General features: G+C 43.4%; 1 protein-coding gene across 1 annotated transcript in view; it reads left to right on the top strand.

Moving 5' to 3' along the window:
- The window catches only part of LOC133931733 (A disintegrin and metalloproteinase with thrombospondin motifs 3), a 42,199-nt gene that overhangs the window by 20,204 nt on the left and 4,355 nt on the right, over positions 1 to 17,640 (top strand). Inside the window, exons 5-19 of the mRNA XM_062378670.1 lie at positions 913 to 996; positions 4,468 to 4,624; positions 6,818 to 6,923; positions 10,186 to 10,329; positions 10,496 to 10,628; positions 10,929 to 11,042; positions 11,234 to 11,382; positions 12,090 to 12,262; positions 12,415 to 12,548; positions 13,154 to 13,277; positions 13,546 to 13,626; positions 15,667 to 15,830; positions 15,915 to 16,080; positions 16,549 to 16,681; positions 16,864 to 17,071. Coding sequence (XP_062234654.1) covers positions 913 to 996; positions 4,468 to 4,624; positions 6,818 to 6,923; positions 10,186 to 10,329; positions 10,496 to 10,628; positions 10,929 to 11,042; positions 11,234 to 11,382; positions 12,090 to 12,262; positions 12,415 to 12,548; positions 13,154 to 13,277; positions 13,546 to 13,626; positions 15,667 to 15,830; positions 15,915 to 16,080; positions 16,549 to 16,681; positions 16,864 to 17,071 — 2,070 coding nt within the window. The remainder of the gene's footprint in view (positions 1 to 912; positions 997 to 4,467; positions 4,625 to 6,817; positions 6,924 to 10,185; positions 10,330 to 10,495; positions 10,629 to 10,928; positions 11,043 to 11,233; positions 11,383 to 12,089; positions 12,263 to 12,414; positions 12,549 to 13,153; positions 13,278 to 13,545; positions 13,627 to 15,666; positions 15,831 to 15,914; positions 16,081 to 16,548; positions 16,682 to 16,863; positions 17,072 to 17,640) is intronic.

Raw genomic sequence — 17,640 nt, forward strand, 5'->3', positions numbered from 1 at the left:
CTGGCTCGGCCCGGGAATTTAGCATTTACATACCACAGCATTATTATAAAGCCAAACGGCAGTTAACGCATTTCTGGGTCAGGCTTTGCTGCCATTGTATAACTAACACTGGTTTCCCTGGACGGTTGCCAATGTCTTAAGAATATATTTCATCATTATTCCAAGATTGTTTTAAGAGATGTGAAAACAAAAAAACTCAAACAAATCTTTCCTACTAGTTTCAGCAGATTTGAGGTAAACCCGGCTGATATCAAGATATAGAGGAATTAATCGACCTGAAACCGCGTTACTTATAAAGAGGTTGTACATCAGGGCTGCTCTAAGATCAGCATTTATCGTCTCCATAAAGCCTCAATCAAGAAAAATCACTGACCCCCAAACAGTTGGCCTCTCAGTGGAGGGAACTCAAGCAAATCAGTCGCCTGTTCCTTTTCTCTGTGCCCTAATTTATTCACGGACCGTGAGTCAACCTATAACAAGTCACAAGTTTCAAGTTTCAATACGCAACCAGAAGGATTTCTTGGAAAACCAAGCTTCACTTTTTTATTTCTCACCTTTTGATTTCATTTCCATCACTAGACGAAGCGTTTGTTTGTCCATTTCACTCCTTTATTATAATTAAGGGTATTTTATTGCAACGCCTCGGCAAAGGAAGTTAGAAATGAGCCCATAATAAACTCTAATATTGATTTGTAACAGTTCACGCTCACAACAGGGTTTTTCCCCCCCACAGACTTCAGAGACCAATTGCAGTCTGTGAGCATTGTTTTCCCTCAGGGCAGCGGGTGCTTGAAAAGTGCTTGGTTTTACTTTTGGCCTGCACATGTTGAGATGTTCTCAGCCACTTCCATTAACCTCCATGTTCTCTCCCGACCTTCAGCTCAGTGACAAACTCTTTTCATTTCCCCTCAGGTTGATGAAATTTACCACGATGAATCTCTGGGCACCAACATCAACGTGGTCCTTGTCCGCATGATAATGGTCGGCTACAGACAGGTGAGCGGGGTCAGGCGCTGCTAGTGTCTGTTTGTGCAAATTCATGTGCAAGCGTCCTTGAAGCTGAGGATATTTGGTACATTGTACATCGTTTATTATACCATCATGGCCTTGAATAGGACATGATAACAAATGTCCATAGCAGCAACCAACTAGCCTGCTGTGCTCTGTTCGTCAGCTCAGGGAGTGATTCATTCTGCATATGTGAATCTTTAATGTAAATACTGTTGACAGCTGAGCATCTTGGGAAGGTGAGAGAAAAGAACCGACTACCATATAGGGCCGTTTTATTTTCTGGAAAAAGTTTCCACACGAAGTATGCGTTTTATTTTTTGTTCAATTTGACTTTGGAGCACACTCGTCTTCGTGTCCTTGTCGCCAAAGAGCCTCCATCCACACTTCTATCTGCTCGGCCTTCTTTGACGGGGCAACACACAGACTGATGTAAGTACAGCTTTTTATTCAACCTTATCCAAGTATGTTTACCCTTTATTTACAACTGTGTGGCTTCTCTTTGGTTTTCTTCCAGTTTTATCACAGAGGGTTTTTGAAAAGCCTCATATTTGCATCATGTCAGCAGTATTTCTTTCAGTTTACATTCAAAGTAAAGCACCACTGCTGCGTTTGCTGGACAACAATTCAACTGGGTGGACTCATGTATTGAGGTAGTGACTCATTTTGTCTCTGTGCTTTTGAAAAGGTGTCTCCCACACCACACATCATGCAGTTGACTGTCCCACTTCCTGAAACCCCACCTTTGATTGTAACCCTTCTGCAAATTGCATCTAAATTTGTAGTAAAGTTCAACAATGCAGAAGATTAAAAACAGAAAAAAACCTTTACAACTTATTAATCAATGTGTTTTGTTCATAGAGTCTTATAGAAAGAACTGTTATATTTTATTTTTCATAATGCCAGACTCAAAATGTGCTATTTCCTAATTATTATTGTGATTCTCTCTGTAATAATTTACGGGAACAGTGACCCCGACAAACCAGTGATGGATGAGGAACATGTGGAAAAAGGACATTGCTGTGGGAAGGAACATCCTTTGTGCTTGAGCTCATTGTATTCTCCTCCTCCAATAATTTCAACCTTCAGTGTCAACTTCATGAAGATGTTGCAGTGTTCCTGCAGCAGCTTTATTCAAAGGCAGGAGCTTGTTTAAAGATACTTTACCACACAGCGTGATTCAGACACAGTAACAGAGGAAGCAATGAGGTAATTGCCCTTCGGCTGTCACTAGACTAATGGACAGACATTATGGATGACCCTATTAATTCTGACTCTATTAATACTGTTGTTGCCGCTCTTCCTGAAAATCACGTGTTTCAATATTCTGCATCACCTCACTTTCATGAAAAGTCTCTTGCTTGATATGTCACGTGTATAGATGGATCTCCTGAATTAATACCTTGGTTGACTGCATCGCTTTTCAGAACCTGCATTGATCCTGAGAGAGGCGAGAAAGAGACTGGGGAGAAGATGCAAAGCAACAAGAGAGGGAAGATGGTGACTAACAAGGCAATGTCAGTGAATCAACAAGTCTGCGCAATCATCAAGAAACTGAATGACTTCACGTGGCACCTTTGTCTGATTCTTCCAAAGACGCACACGCTATCTCATGCTGTCACCGACTCACACATGGATCCACTTTCTGTATTTACTAACACACTCATTCACTCACTCACTGACAATAAACTGTTTATTTTTCTCATTCTAACCGAAATGTCTGACCAAAGAAAAGTGAGGAAAGGTAAAGGAGAGGTAAGGTTCAGGTCAGGGTTTGCTTCTGTTGTACTGACGACATATTTTTGTATGAATAAATGTTTTAAATAAAATAAGGAGTATTGTCCCTTTGTCGGTAGTTTTTTATTTATTATTATATTTACTATTATAACAATATTAATACGAATAAATGCAGGGCTCACTGTGAATTGAAATAAATACTGTAAATATAGAAAAAATCTGTAAGAAGCTGAAAAAGAGACAGTACTTTGCAGGCGAGGCTGCTGCAAGTTAAATACTGTGAATTTATGTTTAAAAACCGTGTAATAATCTCAGTGTAATCATGCATTTATAATGCAGAGCACAGTCATACTGAAGTAGCTCAGTCCTGGTTGTATTACCATAAATGAATATTCAGAAGAAGACTCTGCTTGTTTCAATAACTCATATTGACAATAGATTACGGACAAGAGATTTTTTTTTTTCTTTCATTTCAGCCGGGAGACACATAAAGACAAAATAATGAGAACAGCATCATATCCTACTGTGGTTTAACTGCATGTATTTCTAGTTTGCTGTTGACCAAAGTAAGAAAAATCATTGCATTTATGTTATTTTCCCCCACTACAGTATTGTACCTGTATCACCCTGGTTGTTTGAAAGCTGCAACATCTGTAGTAATGCAGATAAACTGAACATCTCGTACACTCATCTCTCCACATGTGCGGCCTGGAGACTGGAGGGTATTTTACATGTACTCTTCTTCGGTGTGGTTTCCAAAGCAGAGATATTGTGTTAGTGTTTGCACAGCACCAATTAGATGAGCTCAGACATGTTGAATGTGTCACCGGCCCGGCTCTTGCAGGGCGCACACACACACACACACATTGGGGAGAAGAAAGATAAATGTTTTGCCAGTTCCCCCGGATCCTTTCATTCAATTTAACCCCCTGCCTCACACATTGTGCATGAGCAGTGTTGTTGTTGTCAATGACCGCACCATTTCATCCTCCACTCAGCCTTGTTGACGAAGCGGATGAAGTTAAACGCAGCACACAAAGAAGAAAAACCCCGGAAAAATGATTCTGATTGAACTTTGCTTTTTCCATTTTTACCGTTTCCACTTGGATGGCATCTCTCTGCAGTCGAAAATCAACTGTGACACTCTGAGGAACACACACAAACACTCCACCAGTCACTTTTGCCTGCTATGACAGCGGAGTTCACCCAAAAATGAATATTCACCCAGCACTGTGAAGAGGTTCAGTCCACAAAACACTTTACGAGTTTCAGCGGTAAACAGAGCTGCAGCCAAATCCAACACAACTGTGAAGTTGCTGTGCGACCACTTAAAGATAAAATGTCTCCATGCTGCTCGTGTGGTGTCATCCAAGTGTCAAATCAAATTTTTCTGTAAAAGACACAAACATGGTCAATTGTCCCAGTTTTATTCTCTGTCCGTGTGGACAGGAAAAGACGAATGGAGCCTAAACTCAATCAATTGACTCCCATGTATAGATTTTTGTCTACTTCTGGCCAATCAGATGTTCTCCACTTTGTGATTGTCCCAGGGGAAATCGATCTAAAAGTTATCTGCATCCATAATTGCTGAGACGTCGCTGTCTCTCACCTCAATGAGTGCGATGGCCTTTAAATAGGGAATTGATAACGTGATCAATTTTTCTTCTATTCACTCCTTCACCCCCCCCCCCCCCCCCCCCCCCGCTTCTTGTGCTTCCGCAGTCGATAAGCCTGATCGAGCGTGGCAACCCATCCCGCAGCCTGGAGCAGGTGTGCCGGTGGGCCAACACGCAGCAGCGCCGCGACCCCGACCACGCCGAGTACCACGACCACGCCATCTTCCTGACAAGGCAAGACTTTGGTCCTGCAGGTATGCAAGGTACTGTATTCTTCTCGATCGAGGACTGTGCAGACCGAGTGCTGATATCTGCTTCCGTTCACACTCAGGGGTTTGGCTTCAAGTCTTGGCCCAGGTAAGGTCAATGGAAACTTTATGAAAAAAAAAAGAAACAAGCTGAGGCTGCAGCTGAGGTCACGAACCCAGTTCTGGCAGCGGCGCCCTCACAGGAGACCGATTATTAAGCAGCTTGCCAAAACCTTGCTGACTTGACATTTTACGCCACCCTGGTTATGAAAAATGTATTTTGCTGAAGAGGCTTTATTTTGGCATGTAGAGAAAAACACAGAAAAACAGAAATGATGATAATAGCTGGTCATTTATGTTATCTCTTTGATCCTTTTTTGTTAATTGAGTTTTTCCCATTAATTATTACTATTATAGATCATCCTGAATCCTGATAATACATGTATGCATTCAGCCGGAGCAGTTTTGCATTATACATGTTTGTTTTGTCAGTTTAGAATTTGTCTGTATCTCTTTTTTTCAGCCCCTTCAAATAACAAATTTTGAAGTGAGCAGCAAAAAAAAAGCCGCCGCAGAGCGAACACACGTCCTCTGTGCTCCCGCTCGAGCTTTTTGCAGAGACCTGTGCATATCTTTAAACTTTCTGAAGCACACGTGTCATGTTTAGAGGACGACCGGAGGCTACCTGGTTTGCTTGTGGACCATCCCTTACGTTGCCATAGCCGCCGTTGCCTTGTGTTCACAACATCGCCTGGTTCCTATGGCGCCTTGCACCACGCGCCGTGTCACGGGGTCGAGAGCACACATCACGCCGTCCTGTCAAAAGTGGTAGATTTCTATGTATCCACACACATGATACACATGGAGCTGTGGGACGCACAGAAGCAACTTCTGTTCTTTTCACGGCGAAGGAGACGAGCTTCTCCTGAGAACGATGCTCTGTCCTCATCACTGATCTGTAGCTCATCCGTGACCCTCTCCTCAGCTCTAGAGAAATACATATATTTTTTTGACCGGGCTGTTGCTTCTGAACCTTTTCACGTCAATGTGCAAGGCTTTCAAAGCTGCCTGCTTTATGGAAATGTCACCTGAATTCCCCTGGATTCCTTTTATCTTCCTTTGAGATAAGGGGGTCACGCTCTACATCTGCTTTTTACGTCCCACTGCTTCACTCGCAGCACTAAATACGTCCATCAACCCCCGGAGCCATCAACGTGGGATCACCCTGCTGTGACCGAAATAACAGAGATAACCTGACATTCACGCTTCACCACCGGCTGCCTGCTGCTGCATTGTTCTGCTTTTTACCTGCATGCCCAAAATGAATCTTCTGACAGTCAGAACGCATGAAAGAAAGGAACAAAAACAGATCTGAAAGCTGCCAAAAGAAAAGGCCGGAGCTAGCCGTGCCCCTGAACCAAAACCTGAACGCGCTAAGCTGAATCGCTGCACACCTCTTGATCGAGTTCTGTTCAAATGTTTGTGCTTTGCTTTGAAAGTTTGTTGTCCTGATGAGCTCTTTGTGTGTGCGCGTGTGTGTGTGTGTGTTGAACGTCTGCTGGCTAATGATGACAGGCTGCGGAGCTCGCTGTTCTGTTTTCTTTGGGGTCATTCTTTATGTTGTGTGAGGCGGTGTCTGGCGCACAAGCTGTCAAAAGAGGGCTGCAGGCACACAAACACACACACACACACACAAACACACATACACATTAGGCAAGGTGCCTTTATTCTGTATTTGAATTCTAAAAGGCCTTGAAATCCTTGAGATGTACTTTAAATTCATACTTTTCGTCCTAAGTACAGTCTTAATTCAAACACAAGTGATCCTCCACCTTCTGAAACATCATGAACAGACACTTTCAGAAGAGGACTCATTAGTACATCACAGGGTTTACTGTATTTTTAAAGGGCTGTTACCTAACTGTGCCCTTATTTTCCAGACCAAAAGCAGTAAACAAGTGTAGATATGTGGATTCATAAAGGAAAGAGAGGACAAAACCTTCAGAGCCTGTTCCTTAGAACATAAATATATATGGTCTCTCTGATGAGTGTTCCCCACATCAAAGAAAGACTGAGACCTTTACAGCGACCGCTCCTGTGTCACTTACGCTTCTTGAGTTCAACAGTGTCACATGACGAGATTTTCTTTCTCTCCTCCATCCCGGTGCTTGATTAGTGGGGCTGTGTGGTCTTGTTTCTCTCGCCCAGGCTACGCTCCAGTGACGGGGATGTGCCACCCACTGAGGAGCTGCACTCTGAACCACGAGGACGGCTTCTCCTCCGCCTTCGTGGTGGCTCACGAAACCGGCCACGTGTGAGTAACGGTGTGATCATGACACGGCCGGCCGAGTCTCATGGGGCCCTAATGCAAATTGTATATATATATATATATGTATATAGCTCTGTCCTCTTTGTAATTCACTCAGAATCCACCTCATCACGTACACCTCTGCATCTTGGTCAGTACATGCCGTTCTTCAGTCCATCACGCTGCATATTGTTCTGTTATTGAAGTGTTTATTCAACAAGTGGCTGTAATAATTAAGTTTCTAATATCCTGCCAGCTTCATTGTAAAAAAAAAACCTCACTTCTCATATAATATTGTCTCGTGCAACACGGCTTTTAAAAGCAGTAAACATTGACTGTAAATTAATCTATACAACAATGTCACCAAACGATGACAATTTTGAGTTTTGTCGAGAAGATTCTCACGGGGAGACTGTTGCATTGGACCTAATAAAGTGGCCGTCATGCTACTTTAATTTCCTCTTCCTCAACATGGGTGGACGACCACTCTACCCCCTCAGCCACAGCCGACCGCTGAGAATCAAACCTCCAAATACAAGTTGGTAATATTCTTGTGGTAGTTTTATATTTTGTCTTTGCGGGCATCAGAGTTTAACTGATTCATTCCATCTCATCTCAACTCAGAGATGGAGTTTACCAAAATCTTTCTGTACGTAAAGTGTGTTGATTCCACTTCAGGTCACGTCCCCAGCTCCGACAGCAGAGTACTTTTCATTCACCTTATACTTTTGACTTTAAAGCTAATGCAATACTTTCTAACAATCCCCCCTGGACAGCTGCCGGCTGAAATGTTGGCGTTTCATTTGCGTGAGTGCACGGCTGTTAGATTTCACATTTAAGTTCTCTCACCAAATCGATTCGGTGAAAGCTTTCTCGTGTAATGAGGATTTAAAGGTCTGTGAACTCCACCCCCTCCCCCTGCGAAAGCATTGAAAACTGGCCAGACAGACGTGATCAACTGTCCAACACATGAAAGAACGGGTCACTCACCTCTTCATCCTCTAACAATGGAAAGAGGACAGACTCTATATTATATCTGAGTGCTCAGAGGGCTTTGGCGGTATTCTGGAATCCTCCGAAAGAGCTGCTCCTGATGACGACGTTTAAAGTTAACCTTAAGGGAGATGAAAAAGTGTTAAGGTTAGGGAGGAGGGCTTTTAAGAGGACAAGGAGAAAGTAGCGATATGAAGTTACTGAAAAGTCCAGTTTATGAGCTATGTTCTTTCTTTCAAATTGTTGCTCTCCAATTTAGTTTTTTACTTTGTTTTCTTCCATATCACCATTTTCTTGTTTGATGATTTGCTGTTCAACCAATGCTGCTATTTATATATACTAACCAGGAATCCCAGAAGTTGATAGAAGCAGAGCCGTTGACCCTGGATTAAATTCCAAAAATACCCTTTTCTTTCACTTTCTATCAAACTCCACTGGACAGTGCAATAAAAAAACAGAAACGCCAAAGTTAATAAAGTAGTACTAAATGTATTTACATTTTTCCATTGGGAATCAGTGAAACCTGAAAAGAGTAATGCATGTTATAAATGATTTGATAAGAATAAAACCGCTGACGTCACTGCTTCACAGTCTCCTGTAAACACGGGTTCACTTATCAGACGTTCAAACCCCAGCGACACTAATGAGACTCACAGTGCGACTTCAGATGGCTCGGATCTAACAGACGGCTGAACAGATTATAAACTATAAATGGTGAGTCAAAAATCCAGATAAACATTCATAGAGGAGACAACTGATTGATGTCACATGTAAAACCGTGGAATATGTGCACACGTCTCATCCCGACACTTCAATCAGCACACTGACTCTCATCTTTATCCCAGATGTCGTTTAAGAAAAATATGAGAGGGTACATACTGTGCTGTGCGGACTGATTATCTCCAGCCATCAACTAATTGTGTGCATGGTGTGAGGCAAGTCATTAACCCCTTAAAGCCTAGAGATTGACGTGTGCCCCACAGTTTACCAGCGCAGCCTTTAATTGCACCAGACTGACAGTGACGATTTGTTTTAAATGAAAAAGCAACCAGATCTGATCTAGATAGATAGATAGATAGATAGATAGATTACTTTGTTCATCCCCGAAGGGAAATTAAGTCGTCATAGGTACATTTGAATACAATAAAATACAATACAATATCCTTAGTCCCTATTGCTTAACTTTAATATTATCTAATTCAATTATAAATTCCCATCGTACGAGGCATGACTTCCGTTCATCTCATTATAAAACCCCTGTACCTTTTCTGTGGTGTGCTCCTGGTCTCCATTGAGGTGTGCGGTAAACTGCAGGGGGAGAATTTCGCCGTGTTTTTCTCGGGCATGCTGGGAAATCCTGTTTAGCTTTTCACGATCCTGAACAGGATAAAAGTTGGATGATTTTTTATCGAACTAAAGCTGCGCACTAGAAAAGAAGAAACCCACACAGCTGCTTCTCGTGTTAAAAAAAAAGAAAAGCCTTGATTTGTGTGGCTCTGTCAGACACACAAACACACACAGACACACATTCGCACAAAGGTGACGCCTCAAGGAGCGCAGTCTTGAGTTTGACAACACAATGGCAACGTACAATGGCAGATGACGTAAATGAAAACAAGCTATGTATAGCCTTCCAGTTGGCCGGTTCATTGATTTAAAGCAGCTTTAATCAATCGTTTTTTACACTAACAATGGATCACATGACTCTTTCCAGCTGAAGAGGTCGTCTTGTAATTATTAACCCTTCGTCTGTCGCCTCTGCTCATCTCAGCTCCACAAGCATTATTCAAATATCCTCATCACAGAGGAATATTGTGTATTTTTATTTGTGTTATTAATGACAGACAAAGTTAGCGACTTGCCTGTGAACACACATATATATCGCTGACCACGCCAGCTACAGTCACACGTCATTTACTGCAGGATATCTCTCTAACAAGTCTTGTTTCTAGGATGATCAGAGACACAGGCCCCGAATAAAAGGAACTGCTGCCAGATCCCATTTTAATTGGTTGTTTTCTTGTTCTGTGCTTATTCTGGTTGTATAACTTTCTCTCTGTAACTGTAACCTTCAGTAATTGAGACAGAAATCAAAGTAGAGAGCGGCTGTGGGTCTCAGTCCACAGAACCTTGAAGCTGCGCCACCACAATGAAGTGAATTACTTAATATTTTGACCAGTTGTCACTTTTCCTCAAAGATTTTATTTTTCTCAGTGATCTGAAGTGTCTGCAGGAATCCGCTCCTATTCAATAAACCATTCCCTCCCTCCGTCAGGCTGGGCATGGAGCACGACGGCCAGGGAAACCGCTGCGCTGATGAGACCAGTATGGGGAGCATCATGGCGCCACTGGTCCAAGCGGCTTTCCACCGCTACCACTGGTCGCGATGCAGCAAGCAGGAGCTCAATCGATACATACAGTACGTCGTGCTTCTCCAAATCCATGATTCCTCCTGATGGCATGTGGGCATAGTGCTGGACATCTCTTCCCGTGACATGGCTCAATGTGTTTTTAATGAAGTTTCTCCTTCATCTCTTCAAACACCTCATGGCCCATTTATGACTGTCATTCATGTTTCCCCTCAGCTCCTACGACTGCCTGCTGGATGATCCCTTTGAGCACAAGTGGCCCAAGCTTCCCGAGCTCCCCGGAATCAATTACTCCATGGACGAGCAGTGCCGATTTGACTTTGGCGTCGGTTATAAAATGTGCACAGCTGTAAGTCTCCCTCACCAGTTAAGTCCCAAGAATTATTTGTTGACTGACGTTATTGATTCGTCTGCTCTCGAGTCAGCTGAAACTCTGAGTACCCCTCTCATCGACAATCCTCCCGTCACAAGGGATCAGAATAAAATGAGATGACAATACTGTATGATCCAGATTATATTAAGGTTTTTCACATGGTTTCATTTGTTTCCAATAGAAAATCACAATTTTGTCTCTGATGGGTATTAAACAGACAACTCTGTATGCTCATTAACATTCCCAACTAGAATCACTGTCTGTTTTCTCATCTAGTTTCGAACCTACGACCCTTGCAAGCAGCTGTGGTGCAGTCACCCCGACAACCAGTACTTTTGTAAAACTAAAAAAGGACCTCCGGTGGACGGGACGGAGTGTGCACCAGGAAAGGTGAGGAATGTCTCTGAATCTGCTTCAGATGATGAGTTTCATGGCACAATAATTGCAAAGCGGAGCTCTCTAAAGAGATGAAGTGGAGACAATAAAAAAGAAAAAGCTGGACACGGCTTCAAAGTCAGTATTTGGAGTTTTACTATCTTTCTTTCAGGCTCATAGGTCTGTCTTTTCTCTTGTCTTCTCAGTGGTGCTTCAAGGGCCATTGCATCTGGAGATCGAGCCAGCAGCCTCAGGGCCACGACGGGAGCTGGGGCTCCTGGTCGAAGTCCGGTTCTTGCTCCAGGACTTGCGGCGGTGGCATTCGCTCCCGCAGCCGACAGTGCAACGACCCTCCGTGAGTAGCCAGGGGAACGGCCTCTGTGTTATTCATCCAAGAGAGGAAGACGTCATACTGTCAAATGTAACTGGAGACTAGATCCAGCTGTTGATGCGGAGTTTGAGCCACTATACACTTACTCCATTTAAGTTCTATTTTTAAACGTCATAACATTTTCCATTGTCAATGCATCCCCACAGGATGTAATCAAGCATTTATCTTCAGGCAAGAATTGAGATAATGGCTTAATTTATTCTGTGGTGTACTGCAAAGTAAGTGGGTACTAGAGATATGACAAAACATGCTGTTCAGGCACAGGACTCCCTCACAATACAATACACAAAGGGAAGCTCACATCTGGAACACAATAAAACCCTCAGAAAACAAAAAGGAGAATATTTTGGGAAGAAAAATATACCGCCTTCCTCTTGTAAAGCTTTTTTTTTTATGATTTTCTAAACATAGATATAAATTATATTTTATTCAGGTCAGTTTCAATTCAACACAGCTTTTATTTATTTTCTCAGATAACCCAATTTCTAAATGAATGTGTGGAATTAGATATTATAGCAATATACTCTACTATAATATGCTCTATAATAGATTTCCAATGCATGTGCCGAATGAGGGAGGATCAGCCTTCAGACCTGCGAATCATCCCCTGAAGAACGAACCTGTAGAATGTCCCGCTGGTTAACGTGGTTTCCTGTTTATCGTCGGTCCAGGCCTGCGTACGGTGGTCGAGATTGCCCCGGCTCTACTTTCGACTACCAGATGTGCAACACCGAGGAGTGTGCTGGACCTTACGAGGACTTCCGTGCTCAGCAGTGTGTCCAGAGGAGCAACAAATACCACAAGAACATCAAGCACACCTGGCTGCCATACGAGCACCCAGATGGTAAGGCTGTGGAGGGTGAAGCACGGGTTGGCTCGCTCTCTCCGAGGTCAGCCAGAGCAGCAAGCTGATGCTGGATGGTTGCAGGAGTCGCTCCTTCCGTGCCGTTATCTGAATTCTGAACCGAGGGGTGTGTGTTTCTTTGTTTTTTTTAGACGGCCGCAAGTGCGAGCTGAGCTGCAAGTCGAAGGACACAGGGGAGGTGGTGTTCATGAACCAGGTGATGCATGATGGGACCCGCTGCAGCTACTCAGACCCCTTCAGCGTGTGCGCTCGAGGAGAGTGTCTGGTACGTCTTGACGAAAAACGCCTGTGCACCGACAAACACAAATACAGCCAATTTTTTAAACATATAAAATACTATGTTTTATTACTTAAAAGAAAACTGTAAACTACAATTTCTCCACTTCCTTCATTGAGAAATCCTGAACCAATGAATGATTTAAGAATGTCTTTTTTTATTCATTTATTTCAGCTCTGTATTTAATCCGTCTCTTGAGTGCATTATTACTTCTACGTTTAATTACAGTTATTATTAATATAATAACAGTAATTACGTCAGGGCCTTAACCGTTTTTTAAATTGTGCTTTGATAATAAAATGGTGCCGTTGGAAAAGAGCTGCAGGGATACTTGTAAACTATACTGTGAGTAATTGTGAACGCTGCTCACTTCTGCTCTCTCCTCCAACACAAACACACACAGACAGTATTTTGTCTCAATTTTCACCTTGGGCCTAAAGTTGGGATTTCCGCTGTGGCAGGCCGGTCACGCACTGTTTTGGCTGCGCTCTGTTATGTCTGGGTGTGTTTTCACTACGTATCATCTAAAACCTAAAAGTCAGATGCCATTTTGATTGACCATCTCCCCTCCCCCACCCCCCTCCACTTCACAGCACGTTGGCTGTGACAAGGAGGTCGGCTCCTATAAACAAGAGGACAAGTGTGGAGTGTGCGAGGGGGACAACTCCCACTGTCGCACCGTGAAGCTGACGCTCACCAAGACGCCAAAGAAGAACGGTAATCATCAACTGTGGGGACAGAGAGCTGCTGAGATCAGCGGCTCTGTCTTCAGAGGGGTCATGATATTACACAACTTATCCAGAGGCCTTAAACACATCGTCTCTGTCCTCTGTGACGGACCACAGCCTGATTCCCAAACCATCATCAAAGTACTGCATTTTCAGTCTCAGTGTCTTGCTTCAGAAATAATTGGCTGCTATTACAGCCCAGAATAAGTCTGCACTGTTTGAGGCTCCCAGCTGAACCTTTCTCTTTGTCTTGTCAGGAATGCTGAAAATGTTCGACATCCCAATAGGAGCTCGCCACATTGTTATTGAAGAGAACGACACCTCCCCTCACATAATCGGTGAGTGGTTTAACCCTGGGAGACAAAATAAGTGGGGTGTGACTACAATGTCATAACACAAGTCCATTTTTTTTAAAGATTTCGTGTGTGTGAATGGGATTGAGATTGCATTACTACCGAGTAGTGGACATCCCAGTTGTTACTCACTCCAACAGAGGACTCCAGTTTTCCAGCACATACCCAACACCCTGCTGCCGTCCCTCTGGAATCTCTGAGGCTGCAAGGGTCAATTGTATGAGGTTCAGGGAAGGGTGTAATGTTGTTTTGAACACTGAGGTCAAACTGAATGGTCAAAAACATACTTATCCTTGTGATGCTCCAAATCCAAGTCCAATGTGGAATTGGAATTTCGTTGGTTGGTTTTGATCTGTCAACAAATCCTCGAACACCCAAAGACTCGGATGCTGAAGTGTCTCCATCAAATGGCTCAGGAGTCTAAATATTGCTCTGAAGTTCTGAGGTTGGGTTCAACAACCAGATGAAAGAGTGAAGGACACTAATGAACGGACTGGATTGTCCTTGAAGAAACAACTCGTGTGTTAAGATCTCAAGTCCACGATGAACTCCGGACATTTTCCAAAATTGCTGCGGTCAGTTGCTGCGGACACTGAAACATTTGAGTGGGAGACTCTGAGAATTTAGTTCTGCGCTCGTCATACTGTATGTTGTAAGGCATACTCCGAAAAAATTCAGCCCCAGTTTTCCAAACATTTTCCGGAGCTCATGACAGGAAACGGCCTCAGATAATAACCACGACCTTGATGTTTTTGTACTCATACCGTTTCTCAGAAGCTCCACTGAAAAAATGAGTCTTTAGTGAGTACAGTGAGGATTGCTTTGGGCCAAGCTGTAGATCAAAAAAAAACAACTAATCTGTGGTGGAGAAGAGGTTCATGCTGCAGAGAAGTGCACTGTATGAAATCTACTTTAACCACTGTGAATCCACTCTGGCTTCATGTGCATTCCTCTCTGAAGGAGCGAGTTTTCAGAGCTAACTTTTAAGCTCTAAGGGCATATTTGAACGGTTCATAATCAAACAGAATGAATAAATATAGGGTTATATATATATATATATATATACATATACAGTATCTGTAGCCAGATGGGATGCCCCTGTGGTGTTTGACATTACACACACTATTGATACAGTGCTACAATGAAAGGCTTTCAGAAGCACATGTCTAATCAGGTCACCTGTAAAGTTGCGGATGTGGGAAAAGGCTCCAGCAGCGCTTGTGTTTTCTCTTCCGGATCGGAAACATTATATGCAGCAGCTGAATAGAGAATAATTCACAATCGTCTTCCTCCCTGGGGCTCATTACAGAACCATTATTGTTTGAATTAAGTATATTTTCTCTATTAAATCTTTAAAACAAGGAATGAGAGCATTTATCACAGCTTGATTGAGAAACTTCTTTGTGATTTATTTCCCTTGGGGGGGGGGGGGGGGGGGCATTATGTGATGTGCAATTAGAAAGTGCCAACGTGAAAAGAGCGAAATGACATCTGATCGGCGATAGAATGTCACGTCAATGAGATGACTGTAACTGAGCAGTTGGAAGATTGCACGGATAATGCACATGGCAGCAAATGCAGTTTCCAGTACAGTGCAGGTCCAATCAGTAAGTCCAATTTGCTTTGCATAGCCCACATTCACAAATCACAGTATGTGAGGTGGCGACGGCCTCGTATCCTTTGTGCTCTCAGCAGCTCTGTCTCTGTGAGTCCAGATCGCTGGGGCGTTGAGCCAAACCCTCCCTCTCCTCTCTTCTCCGCTGTTTATCTTTCTGGCTTCGATTAGCTCATGGGAAGAAGAGATGACACACAACTTGGAGGAATTACTGTTGGCTAACCGCAGAGCCAAACATCTCAAAATACATACTGACACGTTCCCCCTTCTTAAAGGAAAACACTGTGTTGTGTGGCAAAGGACGTTTGATCCAGAACTTCGGTTTGATTCTTCAGATGAGGAATAAATGCAACGAAAAACTACTTTCTTTTCCACCGCACATGCGTTAAATACCTTCTCCTTCATTACAGCTGTGAAGAATCAAGTTACTGGGAACTTCATACTGAATGCAAAGAGTGAGGACGCTGAGTCGAAGACCTTCATCGAGAACGGTTTACAGTGGGAGTATTCCATGACTGATGAGAAGGAGACCCTGAAAACAACTGGTCCTCTGCATGAGGGCATCATTGTTCTGGTTAGTGGGACTCAATCATGTACTTTAAATACACTTTTCCACCATCTATCTACATCAATTAAAAGTTTCTCCTCTTTGTTGCAGGTTTTGCCGCAGGAGGAAGATACAAAAGTCAGCTTGACGTATAAGTACATCATACACGAGGACCTGTTACCGCTTATCACCAACAACAATGTACTTCTAGCCGAACTGGACACCTACGAGTGGGCATTGAAGAGCTGGTCTCAGTGCTCCAAACCATGTGGCGGAGGTCAGCGAGTTGAAAAACACACAAAAAAAACACTGGCACTCAGTTGAGCACATACTTGCGCCAAGGCCGAACAGCCCCCTTAAATCAAATCAGGCGGCACCACTGTGCTCACCCTCACAGATTACATCAAGATCCATGATTAATGCCCTGGGAAAACAGTGAAAACGTTTTTTTAATATGTTAAAGAAAGTAAATAAGTCCCCAGATCCCCACCAAAATGAATTGGGTTCTTCTCTGACCAGTAACGCTTCCTTCCACCAAGTGTTCCATCAAGTCATTGTTATAACTGGTCTGCAAGTGCTGGCAGCTTGAGAAAGATGCTAAATTAATCTATGAGCAGCTGATAATAGCTTCAAGCATTTTTCACAAACTGAAAAACGATTGCTATTAAATTTTTTTTTTCAATCTGTCGATTTTCTACTTGAGTGATTTTAATTGAATATCCGTCGACATGTTTCTACCCCGCAGGCATTCAGTACACAAAATACGGCTGCAGGAGGAAAAGTGACAGTCGCTTGGTGCATCGTAACTTCTGTGAAACCAGCAAAAAGCCCAAACCCATCCGCAAACGCTGCAATGTGCAAGAGTGCAGCCAGCCAACGTGAGTGACCTGCAGCTATTTACGGTCTATCCATACTTTTTTTACGGCTAATTAAGCATTAACAATGGTCATGATAGCTCTCCCTCTAAATGTCAACCCTAGTATAATGTATGCAATTATCGAGGGACTATTAGTACAATCTTGACTAGCGACGGAGACATGGAGACTCGCTGTGCCGACAGGTGGGTGGTGGAGGAGTGGACTCCCTGCAGTAAGACCTGCGGGAAGCTTGGCTACCAGACCAGGGTGGTGCAGTGCATGCAGGCGCTCCACAACGGCACCAACCGGCCCGTCCACAGCAAACACTGCACCGAGAACCGTCCGGAGACGAGGAGGGCGTGTAACCACACAACATGCCCCGCCCAGTGGAGGACAGGGGCCTGGTCTCAGGTAAGGGGGGGGCGGGGGGGGGGGGGTTAAAGTCAAACAATGGACTGTAGATGGACAACATGTGTCTCCATTGCCCCCTGGTGTCTGGCTGTAAAACGTTATTAACCTGCCTCCTCCATGTTAGTTAAATAGAAAAGCTACCACGCAGAGTGTGGCTCTAAATGTGCAAGATGCCAGTGTTTGCATCCGGGATATTTTGGCTTCATTTTTGTGCAATGGAAGGAAGTGGAGACACGTGGTCTACCTTCATATACAGGCTGAGAGTCAAACCTAGCCTGGTTTTATCGCAGATTCACGCAACACTATGTTAAAAGAATGCATCACACAAAGTGCACACAGAGGTCCATTTTCCTAAATATTTACGCCTAGAAACTGCCAGGTGTAACTGTGTGTACGCAACTGAACCAGCTAACAGGCAGCTGATGTTTCTTTGTCAATTTACGATTTGTTTAGTCTGGGGAATAAAAGAAGTTATATGGTTGACACACTCTATGTAACCTAACTCTGGATTTCCATTCTGTGATGATATAAATAGAAGACGCTCAAATAGATTTCTAATCAAAACAAGT

The sequence above is a fragment of the Platichthys flesus genome, chromosome 20, assembly GCF_949316205.1.
Source record: "Platichthys flesus chromosome 20, fPlaFle2.1, whole genome shotgun sequence".
Classification (NCBI taxonomy): Eukaryota; Metazoa; Chordata; class Actinopteri; order Pleuronectiformes; family Pleuronectidae; genus Platichthys; species Platichthys flesus.